The sequence below is a fragment of the Pseudophryne corroboree genome, chromosome 11, assembly GCF_028390025.1.
Source record: "Pseudophryne corroboree isolate aPseCor3 chromosome 11, aPseCor3.hap2, whole genome shotgun sequence".
Taxonomy (NCBI): Eukaryota; Metazoa; Chordata; class Amphibia; order Anura; family Myobatrachidae; genus Pseudophryne; species Pseudophryne corroboree.
Window position 1 is genome coordinate 342,448,367 of NC_086454.1, and position 18,796 is coordinate 342,467,162.

At 49.9% G+C, this 18,796-nt stretch overlaps 1 protein-coding gene across 2 annotated transcripts in view; it reads right to left on the bottom strand.

Moving 5' to 3' along the window:
• Positions 1-16,850, bottom strand: part of LOC134969752 (putative inactive carboxylesterase 4) — a 127,913-nt gene extending 111,063 nt beyond the window's left edge. The window contains exon 1 of one of the 2 annotated variants that reach the window (XM_063945909.1): positions 16,721-16,850. In XM_063945909.1, coding sequence (XP_063801979.1) covers positions 16,721-16,781 — 61 coding nt within the window. In that variant the 5' untranslated portion in view covers positions 16,782-16,850. The remainder of the gene's footprint in view (positions 1-16,720) is intronic. The other variant, XM_063945910.1, reaches the window with a different exon arrangement.
• Between the last annotated feature and the right edge of the window lie 1,946 nt (positions 16,851-18,796).

Genomic DNA, 18,796 nt, shown 5'->3' on the forward strand with positions numbered 1-18,796 from the left:
CTAGTGTTATACAGGACATACACTGCAGGCTATATAAGGCATGATCTGATCCTATGTCCCTGAGACTAGTGTTATACAGGACATACACTGCAGGCTATATAAGGCAGGATCTGATCCTATGTCCCTGAGACTAGTGTTATACAGGACATACACTGCAGGCTATATAAGGCAGGATCTGGTCCTATGTCCCTGAGACTAGTGTTATACAGGACATACACTGCAGACTATATAAGGCAGGATCTGGTCCTATGTCCCTGAGACTAGTGTTATACAGGACATACACTGCAGGCTATATAAGGCAGGATCTGGTCCTATGTCCCTGAGACTAGTGTTATACAGGACATACACTGCAGACTATATAAGGCAGGATCTGATCCTATGTCCCTGAGACTAGTGTTATACAGGACATACACTGCAGACTATATAAGGCAGGATCTGATCCTATGTCCCTGAGACTAGTGTTATACAGGACATACACTGCAGACAGTGGCGGATTTAGGGGGGGGGCACCAAGGCACGTGCCCCCCCTGTCATTTTTAGTGCAGACTGACATGCGGACGAGCGTCCGCATGTCAGTCTGCGGTCTCGTTTCCTCCCCTGCTGTTAGGGACACGGAGGGCACAGTGCGCGCCTCTCCTGTGTCCCTCCTGGGTCTCCGGCGGCCGCTGGTCTCATAAAGGAAGTGCCGTTCGTGAGCACTTCCTTTATTACAGTGACCCGCGGCCGCCGGAGACACAGGAGGGACACAGGGAGGCGTGCACTGTGCCCTCCGTGTCCCTCCTAACAGCAGGGGAGCGGGGGGAGCAGCGGCGGCGGCGGCGGAGGAAGGGAGGGGGGCGCACTGGGGGGGAATATCTGGCACTGGGGGCATATTTGGCAGGGAGGGGGGGGGGAGAATATCTGGCACTGGGGACATATATGGCACTGGGGAGGGAATATCTGGCACTGGGGGCATATTTGGCATGGAGGGGGGGGGAGAATATCTGGCACTGGGGGGAATATCTGGCACTGGGGGCATATATGGCACTGGGGGGGGGGAATATCTGGCACTGGGGGCATATGTGGCACTGGGGGGGGAATATCTGGCACTGGGGCATATGTGGCACTGGGGGCATATATAGCACTGGGGGGGCAATATCTGGCACTGGGGGCATATGTGGCACTGTCGGGGAATATCTGGCACTGGGGGTATATGTGTACCTGGCACATGGGGGGGGGCTATATTTGGCACTGGGGGCATGTGAGTACCTGGCACCGTGGGGGAATATCTGGCACTGGGGACATATGTGGCACTGGGAGCACAGCCCTAGCAACAAGGACTACCTCCTAGCAACGAGCATGACACCCAGTGCATGAAACCCCTGGCAACGAGCATGACACCCAGTGCATGAAACCCCTGGCAACGAGCATGACACCCAGTGCATGAAACCCCTGGCAACGAGCATGACACCCTGAGCATGAAAACCCCTGGCACCGTGCATGGAACCAAGAGCATGAAACCCCTGGCAACGAGCATGACACCCAGTGCATGAAACCCCTGACAACGAGCAGGTATTTGAAAAGTAATTAGAAGCCTTACTGTAGGACTTAATGTGTAATGGACATTACGGTGTGTGGCATAATGTATCACGGACATTGCGGTGTGTGTCATAATGTGTCACAGGCATTACGGTGTATGGTATACTATATCGCTGGCATTGTGATATGTGGTATAATGTCTCAGGGTCATTGCAGTGTGTGGCATAATGTATCACGGACATTGCGGTGTGTGTCATAATGTGTCAGGCATTACGGTGTGTGGTATACTATATCACGGGCATTGTGGTATGTGGTATAATGTCTCAGGGTCATTGCAGTGTGGCATAATATATAACGGGCATTGTGGTGTGTGGCATAGGGTATAATGGGCATTGCGGTATGTGTCACAGGCATTACGGTGTATGGTATACTATATCACGGGCATTGTGGTATAATGTCTCAAGGTCATTGCAGTGTGTGGCATAATGTGTCACAGACATTGTATGTGCTATAATGTATCAGGGGCAGTGCAGTGTGTAGCATAATGTATAACGGGCATTGCGATTCCTGTCATAATGTGTCACAGGCATTACGGTGTGTGGCATAATGTGTCTGGGGCATTACAGTGTGTGCATATTGTGTCATGTGCATTATTGTGTGTGGAATAATGTCTAAGGGCCATTGCAGTATGTGGAATAATGTATACTGGGCATTACTATAAGGAGAAAAAATGACAAATAATGTAAGGGGCATGAATCAGGATTATTTTTCTTTCCTGTGGTGGCCAACGTCTGGGCGTGCAGGTTGCAAAACTGGGGTATAAGGTAGTCTTTTCCTGCAATACCACGCCCATTCCAACGAAGCCACGCCCATTCCAATGAAGCCACGCCCCTTATGGTGCCCCCCCTGTAATTTTTTTCTGGATCCGCCCCTGACTGCAGACTATATAAGGCAGGATCTGATCCTATGTCCCTGAGACTAGTGTTATACAGGACATACACTGCAGACTATATAAGGCAGGATCTGATCCTATGTCCCTGAGACTAGTGTTATACAGGACATACACTGCAGGCTATATAAGGCAGGATCTGGTCCTATGTCCCTGAGACTAGTGCTATACAGGACATACACTGCAGGCTATATAAGGCAGGATCTGATCCTATGTCCCTGAGACTAGTGTTATACAGGACATACACTGCAGGCTATATAAGGCAGGATCTGATCCTATGTCCCTGAGACTAGTGTTATACAGGACATACACTGCAGGCTATATAAGGCAGGATCTGATCCTATGTCCCTGAGACTAGTGTTATACAGGACATACACTGCAGGCTATATAAGGCAGGATCTGGTCCTATGTCCCTGAGACTAGTGTTATACAGGACATACACTGCAGGCTATATAAGGCAGGATCTGATCCTATGTCCCTGAGACTAGTGTTATACAGGACATACACTGCAGGCTATATAAGGCAGGATCTGATCCTATGTTCCTGAGACTAGTGTTATACAGGACATACACTGCAGGCTATATAAGGCAGGATCTGATCCTATGTCCCTGAGACTAGTGTTATACAGGACATACACTGCAGGCTATATAAGGCAGGATCTGATCCTATGTCCCTGAGACTAGTGTTATACAGGACATACACTGCAGGATATATAAGGCAGGATCTGATCCTATGTCCCTGAGACTAGTGTTATACAGGACATACACTGCAGGCAGGGCCGGTGCTAGGGTGTTCGGCGCCCCCCTGCAAACTATAAAATTGCGCCCTCCGATATTCCGTTGGCGTGCGCCGGGAAAAGGGGTGTGGTCTCACAAGTAAGGGGCATGGCCACACAATAGTACCCCCATTTAAAATTACGCCACAATGTAGCACAATCTTATACGTAATGCCCCACCCGTAGTAGTAGCGTCCTTATATGTAATGCACCCCAGTAGTAGTAGCACCCTTATACATAATGCACTCACAGTAGTAGTAGCATCCTTATACATAATGCCCCCAGTAGTAGTAGCACCCTTATACATAATGCACTCACAGTAGTAGTAGCATCCTTATACATAATGCCCCCAGTAGTAGTAGCATCCTTATACGTAGTGCCCCCCCAGTAGTAGTAGCATCCTTATACATAATGCACCCAGAGTAGTAGTAGCATCCTTATACGTAGTGCACCCCCAGTAGTAGATGCGTCCTTATATACGTAATGCCCCCCCCCCCAGTAGTAGAAGCGTCCTTATACGTAGTGTACCCCCAGTAGTAGAAGCGTCCTTGTACGTAATTCCCCCCTAGTAGTAGTAGCGTCCTTATACGTAATGCCCCCCCCACAGTACTAGTAGCGTCCTTATACGTAATGCCCCCCCCCCCAGTAGTAGCATCTTTACATGTAATGCCCCCCCCGTAGTAGTAGCGTCCTTATGCATAATGCCCCCCCAGTAGTAGCATCCTTATACGTAATGCCCCCCCAGTAATAGTAGCGTCCTTATATATAATGCCCCCAAGTAGTAGTAGCGTTCTTATACGTAATGCCCCCCCCAGCAGTAGTAGCGTCCTTATACGTAATGCACCCCCAGTAGTAAAAGCGTCCTTATACGTAATTCCCCCTAATAGTAGTATCGTCCATATACGTAATGCCCCACAGTAGTAGTAGCGTCCTTATACATAATGCACCCCCAGTAGAAGCCTCCTTATATGTAATTCCCCCGTAGTAGTAGTAGCGTCCTTATAAGTGATGCCCCCCCAGCAGTAGTAGCGTTGTTACGCGTAATGCCCCCCCTGTAGTAGCGTCCTTATACGTAATGCACCCTCCCAGTAGTAGTAGCGTCGTTACGCGTAAAGCCCCCCCTGTAGTAGTAGCATCCTTATACGTAGTGCACCCACAGTAGTAGTAACATCCTTATACGTAATTCCCCCCTAGTAGTAGTATCGTCCTTATAAATAATGGCCACCCCAGTAGTAGCGTAGTTTCACGTAATGCCCCCCTGTAGTAGTAGCGTCCTTATACGTAATGCCCCCCCAGTAGTAGTATCGTCCTTGCATGTAATGGCCTCCCACAGTAGTAGCGTCATTATACGTAATGCCCCCCCAGTACTAGCATCCATAAAGTGCGCGTACGCAGACATACCTCACACACACAATTCACACATATATACACACACATACACACCCACCCACCATATACACACATACACACTCACCATATATACACACACACACACACACACACACACACCACTTACCTAAGCCAGTCTCCCTCTGTACTGCAGCCTGGTCAGAGTAGCTCCGCCCCTTCTGTCCTGTTTAGCCCCGCCCCCTTTCGGCCCGTTTAGCTCCGCCCCCTTCTGTCCCATACTCAGCCCGTCAGCCGCTGTCACACGGGGAGGGGAGGCAGGAGGTTTTTCATTCAGCAGGCGCTGCTGCCAGTGACTGTCATACCGTGACAGTCACAGCAGCAGCAGGGGGACAGGACGGCGCAGCAGTGAAGGGATTCAGAGCAGGGGGAGCGCCTCTCTGTCCCAGCGCCTCCCTGCACTGCATCCCTTCGCTGAGCGGGTAGCGCCGGGCCTGACTGCAGGCTATATAAGGCAGGATCTGATCCTATGTCCCTGAGACTAGTATTATACAGGACATACACTGCAGGCTATATAAGGCAGGATCTGGTCCTATGTCCCTGAGACTAGTGTTATACAGGACATACACTGCAGGCTATATAAGGCAGGATCTGGTCCTATGTCCCTGAGACTAGTGCTATACAGGACTTACACTGCAGGCTATATAAGGCAGGATCTGGTCCTATGTCCCTGAGACTAGTGCTATACAGGACATACACTGCAGGCTATATAAGGCAGGATCTGATCCTATGTCCCTGAGACTAGTGCTATACAGGACTTACACTGCAGGCTATATAAGGCAGGATCTGACCCTATGTCCCTGAGACTAGTGTTATACAGGACATACACTGCAGGCTATATAAGGCAGGATCTGGTCCTATGTCCCTGAGACTAGTGTTATACAGGACATACACTGCAGGCTATATAAGGCAGGATCTGGTCCTATGTCCCTGAGACTAGTGTTATACAGGACATACACTGCAGGCTATATAAGGCAGGATCTGGTCCTATGTCCCTGAGACTAGTGTTATACAGGACATACACTGCAGGCTATATAAGGCAGGATCTGATCCTATGTCCCTGAGACTAGTGTTATACAGGCAGGGCCGGCTCGAGGCATGTTCGACTCGAGCGGCCGCGCAGGGCGCCACCCTTAATGGGCGCCGTGCGCTGGCGCCGCCATGTCGGAGCCTGGAGCCGGTCCTGATCTCCCCTGCTGTCCTCCGAGTCCCGGCTAGCACTGTGCGCTATGTGGCGCCGGCGTCTGATGTCAGACACCGGCGCCGCACAGCGCGCACAGACAGCGGGCGCGCACAGCAGCACTTACGCTCCCTCGGCCTCGGCAGCACAGCAGCACTCACCCTCCCTCGGCCTCGGCACAGCAGGTACTGGGGGCACATGTGGCACTGTGGGGGGCATTTATCTGGCACTGTGGGGGCATTCATTTAGCTGGCACTGTGGGGGGGGGGGGACATTTATCTGTGCACTGTGAGGGGGCACTAATGTATCTGGCACTGTGGGGGCATGTATGTATCTGGCACTGTGGGGGCATTTCTGTATCTGGCACTGGGGGGGCATATCGGCACTGTGGGGGTATTTATGTATCTGGCACTGTGGGGGTATATCTGCACTGTGGGGGCACTTATTTATCTGGCACTGGGGGCATGTATTTATCTGGCACTGTGGGGGCATTTATTTATCTGGCACTGGGGGGGCATATCGGCACTGTGGGGGTATTTATGTATCTGGCACTGTGGGGGTATATCTGCACTGTGGGGGCACTTATTTATCTGGCACTGGGGGCATTTATTTATCTGGCACTGGGGGCATTTATTTATCTGGCACTGTGGGGGCACTTATTTATCTGGCACTGGGGGCATTTATTTATCTGGCACTGTGGGGGCATATCTGCGCTGTGGGGGCATTTATGTATCTGCACTGTGGGGGCATGTATGTATCTGGCACTGTGGGGCATTTCTGTATCTGGCACTGTGGGGGCATTTCTGTATCTGGCACTGGGAGGGCATATCGGCACTGTGGGGGTATTTATGTATCTGGCACTGTGGGGGTATATCTGCACTGTGGGGGCACTTATTTATCTGGCACTGGGGGCATTTATTTATCTGGCACTGTGGGGGCATTTATTTATCTGGCACTGTGGGGGGCATTTGTTTATCTGGCACTGTGGGGACATATCTGGCACTGGGGGCATTAATGTATCTGGCACTGTGGGGACATATCTGGCACTGGGGGCATTAATGTATCTGACACTGTGAGGGGCAATAATGCATCTGGCACTGTGTGGGCACTTATGCATCTGGCACTGGGGGCATTTATGCATCTGGCAATGTGTGGGCATTTATGTATCTGGCACTGGGGGCATTTATGTATCTGGCCCTTTGGGCGCATATCTGGCACTGTGGGGGCATTTTTATATATGGCACTGTGGGTGCATATCTGGCACTGTGTGGCCATTTATGTAGCTGGCACTGCTGGGGGGCATGTCACGTGTAGCTGGCACTGCTGGGGGGGACATGTCGCGTGTAGCTGGCACTGCTGGGGGGCATGTCGCGTGTAGCTGGCACTGCTGGGGGGCATGTCGCGTGTAGCTGGCACTGCTGGGGGGCATGTCGCGTGTAGCTGGCACTGCTGGGGGGCATGTCGCGTGTAGCTGGCACTGCTGGGGAGCATGTCGCGTGTAGCTGGCACTGCTGGGGAGCATGTCGCGTGTAGCTGGCACTGCTGCGGAGCATGTCGCGTGTAGCTGGCACTGCTGGGGAGCATGTCATGTAGTGTTCCCGCTAGGCGTCTGTGGCTAGGCAATGTGTCTCAATGCTGTGCCTGGCGCAAAGTGTATAGGAGGTTCTACCTGGTGCAGTGTGTATTAGCTGCACTACTGTGTGGTGTAATGCAAATTGCCACTATTATGTGGCCACGTACCTTCCCCACGAAGTAACTCCCCTTAATTTTTGCTGCGCGCCTCCGGCGCGCACTGTCCATGCTTTGACATATAGGTATGAGAACAACAAGCAGTATGTACATCATTTTGCCCTCCTAACTTAAAAATGTGCCCTCCCTGTGATCAGCACCATGCCCTAAAAAGTGAACACTATCATGTGTAGCTGGCACTGCTGCGGGGCATGTCATGTGTAGCTGGCACTGCTGCGGGGCATGTCATGTGTAGCTGGCACTGCTGCGGGGCATGTCATGTGTAGCTGGCACTGCTGCGGGGCATGTCATGTGTAGCTGGCACTGCTGCGGGGCATGTCATGTGTAGCTGGCACTGCTGCGCTGCATGTCATGTGTAGCTGGCACTGCACATTATGTGTATCTGGCACTATACTGGAGACATTGTGTGTAAGGAACACTACTGTGGCTATGTGTAAGGCTGCTAATTGTGTGAAAATATGTTTATAGTATGATGATATGAAGTTACGATGCCACGCCCACTTTCCCAGAGGCCACACCAACTTTCCCAGAGACCACACCCACTTTTTTTACGGGAGCGCGCGCCGAAGGCGAGCGCATGGGGGGGGGGGGGCTTTTACATTTTCTCGCTCAGGGTGCTAGTAGGCCTGGAGCCGGCCCTGTATACAGGACATACACTGTAGGCTATATAAGGCAGGATCTGGTCCTATGTCCCTGAGACTAGTGTTATACAGGACATACACTGCAGGCTATATAAGGCAGGATCTGATCCTATGTCCCTGAGACTAGTATTATACAGGACATACACTGCAGGCTATATAAGGCTGGATCTGGTCCTATGTCCCTGAGACTAGTGCTATACAGGACATACACTGCAGGCTATATAAGGCAGGATCTGATCCTATGTCCCTGAGACTAGTGTTATACAGAACATACACTGCAGGCTATATAAGGCAGGAGGATCTGATCCTATGTCCCTGAGACTAGTGTTATACAGGACATACACTGCAGGCTATATAAGGCAGGATCTGTTCCTATGTCCCTGAGACTAGTGTTATACATGACATACACTGCAGGCTATATAAGGCAGGATCTGGTCCTATGTCCCTGAGACTAGTGTTATACAGGACATACACTGCAGGCTATATAAGGCAGGATCTGGTCCTATGTCCCTGAGACTAGTGTTATACAGGACATACACTGCAGGCTATATAAGGTAGGAGGATCTGGTCCTATGTCCCTGAGACTAGTGTTATACATGACATACACTGCAGGCTATATAAGGCAGGATCTGGTCCTATGTCCCTGAGACTAGTGTTATACAGGACATACACTGCAGGCTATATAAGGCAGGATCTGATCCTATGTCCCTGAGACTAGTATTATACAGGACATACACTGCAGGCTATATAAGGCTGGATCTGGTCCTATGTCCCTGAGACTAGTGCTATACAGGACATACACTGCAGGCTATATAAGGCAGGATCTGATCCTATGTCCCTGAGACTAGTGTTATACAGAACATACACTGCAGGCTATATAAGGCAGGAGGATCTGATCCTATGTCCCTGAGACTAGTGTTATACAGGACATACACTGCAGGCTATATAAGGCAGGATCTGTTCCTATGTCCCTGAGACTAGTGTTATACATGACATACACTGCAGGCTATATAAGGCAGGATCTGGTCCTATGTCCCTGAGACTAGTGTTATACAGGACATACACTGCAGGCTATATAAGGCAGGATCTGGTCCTATGTCCCTGAGACTAGTGTTATACAGGACATACACTGCAGGCTATATAAGGCAGGAGGATCTGGTCCTATGTCCCTGAGACTAGTGTTATACATGACATACACTGCAGGCTATATAAGGCAGGATCTGGTCCTATGTCCCTGAGACTAGTGTTATACAGGACATACACTGCAGGCTATATAAGGCATGATCTGATCCTATGTCCCTGAGACTAGTGTTATACAGGACATACACTGCAGGCTATATAAGGCAGGATCTGATCCTATGTCCCTGAGACTAGTGTTATACAGGACATACACTGCAGGCTATATAAGGCAGGATCTGGTCCTATGTCCCTGAGACTAGTGTTATACAGGACATACACTGCAGGCTATATAAGGCATGATCTGATCCTATGCCCCTGAGACTAGTGTTATACAGGACACACACTGCAGCAGTGCTTAAAGTGGTCCTAGAGAGGTGGTGGAACTCACCCCCCTTCCCACGGTGGCAATTTAACAAAGGTATTGCGCGCGCCGTAGGCGCGCGCCGCAAAAAGGGGTGTGGTCTCAAAAAAGGGGCGTGTTACACAATAGTAATAACGCCCACAGTAGTAGCACCCCATAATACACATAATGCCTACAGCAGTAGCACCTCTTATACAATGCCCACAGTGTTAGCGCCCCTTATATAGAGCCCATAGTAGTGGTGCCCCTTATGCAATGCTCGCAATAGCAGTGCCCCTTATGACCCCAGGATTGATGCCCCTTATGAAGTGCCCCCTTTACAATGCCCTCATTAGTAGTGCCCCCAGTAGTAATGCCCTTAATGGTAATGCCCCCAGTTGTTTAGCCCCTGTAGTTATGCCCTCTTGTAGTTTAGCCCCCAGTAGTAATGCCTCCAAGTAGTAATGCCCCCAGTAGTTTAACCCCTGTAGTTACGCCCCCAGTAGTAATGCCACTGTAGTTATACCCCAAGTAGTAATGCCCTCCTGTAGTTTGCCCCCTGCAGTTTGCACCCAGTAGTAATGTCTCCCAGTAGTAATGCCCCCAGTAGTAATGCCCCCAGTAGATGCCCCTCTGTAGTTTGCCCCCCAGTAGTAATGCCCCCCCAGTAGTAATACCCTCCTGTAGTAATGCCCCCCAGTAGTAATGCCCCCCAGTAGTAATGTCCCCCAGTAAATGCCCCCCAGTAGATGCCCCTCAGTAGTAATGCCCTCCTGTAGTTTGCCCCCTTGTAGTAATGTCCCCCAGTAGTACTGCCCCTCAGTAGTCTGTCCCCCAGTAGTAATGCCCTTCTGTAGTAATGTCCCCCAGTAGTAATGCCCCCCAGTAGATGCCCCTCAGTAGCTTGCCCCCCAGTAGTAATGCCCTCCTGTAGTTTGCCCCTTGTAGTAATGTCCCCCAGTAGTACTGCCCCTCAGTAGTCTGTCCCCCAGTAGTAATGCCCTTCTGTAGTTTGCCCCCTGTAGTTTGCTCCCAGTAGTAATGTCCCCCAGTAAATGCCCCCCAGTAGTAATGACCCCAGTAGATGCCCCTCAGTAGTTTGCCCCCCCAGTAATAATGCCCCCGTAGTAATGACCTCTCAGTAGTTTGCCCCCCAGCTGCTACACAAATAAAAAAAATAAAAAAACACAGCACACACCATACTTACCAAGCCCCGCTCCGTGTCCGGCCGCTGCAGTCCTCTCGTCACCCGCTCCTCTGCACTATGAGAGAGACGTCATGACGTCTCTCCCATAGCGCGCACTGATTGAGCCGGAAGGCGGAGCTCAGTACTGAGCTCCTGCCTCCGGCTGCCGCTGTGCGGGAAGACGGGCGCCCGTCATCTCCCTGCAGCGACGGGGGACACATCGCCGGGTTAGGTGAGCCAGAGGAGGCGGAACTGCGTTCCGTCTCCAAGTGGAACTGACGGAACGCAGTTCCGCCCCGTTCCGGCTCACTTTAACCCCTGCACTGCAGGCTATATAAGGCAGGATCTGTTCCTATGTCCCTGAGACTAGTGTTATACAGGACATACACTGCAGGCTATATAAGGCAGGATCTGATCCTATGTCCCTGAGACTAGTGTTATACAGGACATACACTGCAGGCTATATAAGGCAGGATCTGATCCTATGTCCCTGAGACTAGTGCTATACAGGACATACACTGCAGGCTATATAAGGCAGGATCTGGTCCTATGTCCCTGAGACTAGTGTTATACAGGACATACACTGCAGGCTATATAAGGCAGGATCTGGTCCTATGTCCCTGAGACTAGTGTTATACAGGACATACACTGCAGGCCATATAAGGCAGGATCTGGTCCTATGTCCCTGAGACTAGTGTTATACATGACATACACTGCAGGATATATAAGGCAGGATCTGGTCCTATGTCCCTGAGACTAGTGCTATACAGGACATACACTGCAGGCTATAGAAGGCAGGATCTGGTCCTATGTCCCTGAGACTAGTGCTATACAGGACATACACTGCAGGCTATATAAGGCAGGATCTGGTCCTATGTCCCTGAGACTAGTGCTATACAGGACATACACTGCAGGCTATATAAGGCAGAATCTGGTCCTATGTCCCTGAGACTAGTGTTATACAGGACATACACTGCAGGCTATATAAGGCAGGAGGATCTGGTCCTATGTCCCAGAGCCTAGTGCTATACAGGACATACACTGCAGGCTATATAAGGCAGGATCTGGTCCTATGTCCCTGAGACTAGTGTTATACAGGACATACACTGCAGGCTATATAAGGCAGGATCTGTTCCTATGTCCCTGAGACTAGTGTTATACAGGACATACACTGCAGGCTATATAAGGCAGGATCTGGTCCTATGTCCCTCAGACTAGTGCTATACAGGACATACACTGCAGGATATATAAGGCAGAATCTGGTCCTATGTCCCTGAGACTAGTGTTATACAGGACATACACTGCAGGCTATATAAGGCAGGAGGATCTGGTCCTATGTCCCAGAGCCTAGTGCTATACAGGACATACACTGCAGGCTATATAAGGCAGGATCTGATCCTATGTCCCTGAGACTAGTGTTATACAGGACATACACTGCAGGCTATATAAGGCAGGATCTGGTCCTATGTCCCTGAGACTAGTGTTATACAGGACATACACTTCAGGCTATATAAGGCAGGATCTGATCCTATGTCCCTGAGACTAGTGCTATACAGGACATACACTGCAGCCTATATAAGGCAGGATCTGGTTCTATGTCCCTGAGACTAGTGTTATACAGGACATACACTGCAGGATATATAAGGCCAGGATATATAAGGCAGGATCTGATCCTATGTCCCTCAGTCTAGTGTTAAACAGTTTCCATCACTCACATTCACATCATTTGAAGTTCATTCTATCAGGATTTACACTCCTTTCTCTCTGCATGTTGCAGCTATCTATCACCCACCTGGGCAACCCAAACAATTGGTTACCGGTATATTACCGTATTCAGTATAAAATACTTTTACTTACATATAAGACTATTAACCATACTACACCAATGTACATCTCTTCCCTTATCTCAAAATATCTCCCTACCTGACCTCTCTGCTCTGCACATCATCTGCGTCTCTCATCCACACTCATTACTTGTTCCCAACCAAAATTACAGGACTTTTTTCAGGCTGCACCCTCTGTGGAATGCCCTCCCACGCACAATAAGACTCACCTCCAGTCTCCAAACCTTCCAGTGTTCCCTGAAAACTCACCTCTTCAGACAAACTTCTCAAATTACAGATACTGATTAATTAACAAACCCTCACACCGATACGTTAATAGGTCAGAGACTCCCGCACTAATACTTTAACAGACAGGAGACTCTCACACCGATACATTAATACTGTGGTTCCCAACCTCGGTCCTCAACTACCCCCAACAGTTCATGTTTTCCAGGTCACCTCGCAGTTGAACAGGTTTATTCATTACTCACTGACACATTTTAAAAGAGCACCGGTGGAGCAAATTATTTCACTTGCAATCCTGTGAGGAGACCTGGAAAACAAGAAACGTTGGTGGTAGTTGAGGACCACGGTTGGGAACCATTGCATTAATAGGTCAGATACTCTCACGCCGATACGTTAATAGACAGGAGATTCTCTGAGACATGAGAGACAAGTACACTTGCAGCCCCTGACAGTGAGAGGTAAGTACACCTGCAGCCCGACAGTAAGAGGTATGAGAAAGGTAATGTGATGTCTCACCTGCAGCCCCTGACAGTGAGAGGTATGAGGAAGGTGATGTCTCACCTTTAGTCCCTGACAGTGAGAGGTAAGTACACCTGCAGCCTCTGACAGTGAGGTATGAGGAAGGTAATGTGATGTCTCACCTGCAGCGCCTGACAGTGAGAGGTAAGTACACTTGCAGCCCCTGACAGTGAGAGGTAAGTACACCTGCAGCCCCTGACAGTGAGAGGTAAGTACACTTGCAGCCCCTGACAGTGAGAGGTAAGTACACCTGCAGCACCTGACAGTGAGAGGTTAGTACACCTGCAGCCCCTGACAGTGAGAGGTAAGTACACCTGCAGCCCCTGGCAGTGAGTGGTATGAGGAAGGTAATGTGATGTCTCATCTGCAGCCCCTGACAGTGAGAGGTAAGTACACCTGCATCCCCTGGCAGTGAGAGGTAAGTACACCTGCATCCCCTGGCAGTGAGAGGTAAGTACACCTGCAGCACCTGGCAGTGAGAGGTAAGTACACCTGCAGCCCCTGGCAGTGAGAGGTAAGTACACCTGCAGCCCCTGACAGAGAGAGGAGAGTACACCTGCAGCCCCTGACAGTGAGAGGAGAGTACACCTGCATCCCCTGGCAGTGAGAGGTAAGTACACCTGCAGCCCCTGACAGAGAGAGGGGAGTACACCTGCAGCCCCTGACAGTGAGGTAAGTACACCTGCAGCCCCTGACAGTGAGAGGTAAGTACACCTGCAGCCCCTGACAGTGAGAGGTAAGTACACCTGCAGCCCCCGACAGTGAGAGATACAGTATGAGGAAGGTAATGTGATGTCTCATCTGCAGCCCCTGACAGTGAGAGGTAAGTACATCTTCAGCCCCTGACAGTGAGAGGTAAGTACACCTGCAGCCCCTGGCAGTGAGAGGTAAGTACACCTGCATCCCCTGGCAGTGAGAGGTAAGTACACCTGCAGCCCCTGACAGAGAGAAGGGAGTACACCTGCAGCCCCTGACAGTGAGGTAAGTACACCTGCAGCCCCTGACAGTGAGAGGTAAGTACACCTGCAGCCCCTGACAGTGAGAGGTAAGTACACCTGCAGCCCCCGACAGTGAGAGATACAGTATGAGGAAGGTAATGTGATGTCTCATCTGCAGCCCCTGACAGTGAGAGGTAAGTACATCTGCAGCCCCTGACAGTGAGAGGTAAGTACACCTGCAGCCCCTGACAGTGAGAGGTAAGTACACCTGTAGCCCCTGACAGTGAGAGGTAAGTACACCTGTAGCCCCTGGCAGTGAGAGGTAAGTACACCTGCAGCCCCTGGCAGTGAGAGGTATGTACACCTGCAGCCCCTGACAGTGAGAGGTATGTACACCTGCAGCCCCTGACAGTGAGAGGTAAGTACACCTGCAGCCCCTGACAGTGAGAGGTAAGTACACCTGTAGCCCCTGGCAGTGAGAGGTAAGTACACCTGCAGCCCCTGACAGTGAGAGGTATGAGGGAGGTAATGTGATGTCTCACCTGCAGCCCCTAACAGTGAGAGGTAAGTACACCTGCAGCCCCTGACAGTGAGAGGTAAGTACACCTGCAGCCCCTGACAGTGAGAGGTGAGTACACCTGCAGCCCCTGACAGTGAGAGGTAAGTACACCTGCATCCCCTGGCAGTGAGAGGTAAGTACACCTGCATCCCCTGGCAGTGAGAGGTAAGTACACCTGCAGCACCTGGCAGTGAGAGGTAAGTACACCTGCAGCCCCTGGCAGTGAGAGGTAAGTACACTTGCAGCCCCTGACAGTGAGAGGTAAGTACACCTGCAGCACCTGACAGTGAGAGGTTAGTACACCTGCAGCCCCTGACAGTGAGAGGTAAGTACACCTGCAGCCCCTGGCAGTGAGTGGTATGAGGAAGGTAATGTGATGTCTCATCTGCAGCCCCTGACAGTGAGAGGTAAGTACACCTGCATCCCCTGGCAGTGAGAGGTAAGTACACCTGCATCCCCTGGCAGTGAGAGGTAAGTACACCTGCAGCACCTGGCAGTGAGAGGTAAGTACACCTGCAGCCCCTGGCAGTGAGAGGTAAGTACACCTGCAGCCCCTGACAGAGAGAGGAGAGTACACCTGCAGCCCCTGACAGTGAGAGGAGAGTACACCTGCATCCCCTGGCAGTGAGAGGTAAGTACACCTGCAGCCCCTGACAGAGAGAGGGGAGTACACCTGCAGCCCCTGACAGTGAGGTAAGTACACCTGCAGCCCCTGACAGTGAGAGGTAAGTACACCTGCAGCCCCTGACAGTGAGAGGTAAGTACACCTGCAGCCCCCGACAGTGAGAGATACAGTATGAGGAAGGTAATGTGATGTCTCATCTGCAGCCCCTGACAGTGAGAGGTAAGTACATCTTCAGCCCCTGACAGTGAGAGGTAAGTACACCTGCAGCCCCTGGCAGTGAGAGGTAAGTACACCTGCATCCCCTGGCAGTGAGAGGTAAGTACACCTGCAGCCCCTGACAGAGAGAAGGGAGTACACCTGCAGCCCCTGACAGTGAGGTAAGTACACCTGCAGCCCCTGACAGTGAGAGGTAAGTACACCTGCAGCCCCTGACAGTGAGAGGTAAGTACACCTGCAGCCCCCGACAGTGAGAGATACAGTATGAGGAAGGTAATGTGATGTCTCATCTGCAGCCCCTGACAGTGAGAGGTAAGTACATCTGCAGCCCCTGACAGTGAGAGGTAAGTACACCTGCAGCCCCTGACAGTGAGAGGTAAGTACACCTGTAGCCCCTGACAGTGAGAGGTAAGTACACCTGTAGCCCCTGGCAGTGAGAGGTAAGTACACCTGCAGCCCCTGGCAGTGAGAGGTATGTACACCTGCAGCCCCTGACAGTGAGAGGTATGTACACCTGCAGCCCCTGACAGTGAGAGGTAAGTACACCTGCAGCCCCTGACAGTGAGAGGTAAGTACACCTGTAGCCCCTGGCAGTGAGAGGTAAGTACACCTGCAGCCCCTGACAGTGAGAGGTATGAGGGAGGTAATGTGATGTCTCACCTGCAGCCCCTAACAGTGAGAGGTAAGTACACCTGCAGCCCCTGACAGTGAGAGGTAAGTACACCTGCAGCCCCTGACAGTGAGAGGTGAGTACACCTGCAGCCCCTGACAGTGAGAGGTAAGTACACCTGCATCCCCTGGCAGTGAGAGGTAAGTACACCTGCATCCCCTGGCAGTGAGAGGTATGAGGAAGGTAATGTGATGTCTCACCTGCAGCCAGAGCCCCCAGTATGAGGCTGTACAGTATAATTCCTCTCATCAGAGCCCCCATGTCTCAGCACCGTGCAGCGTTACCAGCAGATCCCCGGAGTGTGAGTGAGAATTGTTGTCTACTGGGCTGGTACTTTAGTTTGTCCTCAGGGCACGCCTGTAACATGACTTGTGATTGGCTGCAGCATACCTCCCAACATGAAGCTCTCCAGGAGGGACACAATGCTGTGTCCTGGACTTCCCTCTTACTGTATGATTGCCAGCACCTGTGCTGAAACACCTTTCATATCCATTAACCTATTCAATACAGGTGACTTAGATTAGAGAAAAGTCCAGAAGCAGAGCGTTGTGTCCCTCCTGGAGTGGGTCATGTTGGGAGGGGGATCCGGTCTTTAGGTCGACACTGTGTAGGTCGATCTCTATTGGTCGACAGTAAGTTGGTCAACATGGTTTCTATGTCTACAGGGACTCTAGGTCGACATATCAAAAGGTCGACATGAGTTATTTACAATTTTTTCCATATATTGAAGTTTTTCATACTTTACGATCCACGTGGACTACAATTGGGAACGGTAACATTTGCCGGAGGGGCACTGTGCACTAATTGGGGTTCCCAGTCACAGTACGGAGAAAACGACACCTAAAAAAATAAAAAAATACTCATGTTGACCTTATGTCATATTGACCTAGAACATGTCGATCTACAGTCCCTGTCGACCTAGAAACCATGTCGTCCTAATTACTGGCGCCGGCTGTAAGTCAAATAATGATAGACATAATACAAATAAAAATATATAAAATATATAACCACTATTTTATTTGAACAATCTTAACAGATGTGAATTATTAAAATATTGTAGCAATTGCTAAGAATAGTAGATAAAAGATTGAGATTATAAGGTACCACTGGTTATGTCCTTTAAGGTGAGATGTCCCAAATTTCTGACTACAATAGAGTTAGATCCATACAGTATAATAAATAATGTAGATACTAAAAACTTCAACAATACATGCATTATTAATGAATGATATCTATAGAAATTGTTTTATAAATATGATAATTACAGGTTAGATCTGACCATCGGCTTACCAATGTATTGTTGAAGTTTTTAGTATCTACATTATTTATTATACTGTATGGATCTAACTCTATTGTATTTGAGATATACTGCTAGTATAATGTGCGTGACAAATGTGCCTGTGATCGTTAGTAATATCCTTGTGTCAGAAATGATATCCTTTATTTGTAGGCTATTTAGCTTTTCTTTTTACCTTATCCCTTCCTCCTTCCCCCCTTTCTGTGTATATATTGAATATATCCCCTTAAAGACACTAAGTGTCCGAGCTGGATTCTATTGAGAATGGAACGCAGCGCCCACTCTCTCTCTCTGCGTAATGCGCTCCATCCAGCGCACCGCTACTTCCGAGTCCGTGGACCGCAAGGAAGAGACTCGGCAAGCCCCTGGTATCACGTGATTGGAGGAGGTCACGTGCCCACGGGCGGGAACTTACGAACACTCTGCAGACAGTGTTCTTTGGCTGAAAATGGTCATGTGATCAGGATCGATCACATGACATTAATCCAAATAAATACTTTCAGTGTTTTTTAGTATTTCCTAACCTCGTTTTTATAAATAAATATACTGTTCTTTTGAGGCTTATGAATGATTGTCTTCTGCTGTGTTTTAAATTGAGTTATGTGCAATATTAGTCAATGTACTAGAATGGAGACAACAGATGTTCTGTGTTATTCCTTAATTGTAAGGGTATATAAAGGGCACTGGTAATACACTAGTTTCATGCTCCTGAGGAAGCTGGCAGTTACAAGACCAGCGAAACGCGTTGAGCTATCTATTTAAGGACCACAAGGTGTTTCTCCAACAACAACTCTGACGGTATGGACTCTTTTGCATCCACCGGATAAAATCCCAGCACAAGTCACTTACAGACCCGGATATATCCCTGTTTGACAATTTGGATCTTCATGTATGAGATTCCTAGGGGGACCTTTTTCCGGAAGCAAGTCTGGTAACAATATATTTCACCAATTGAACTTGTGAGCTTAAGTGGAATAGA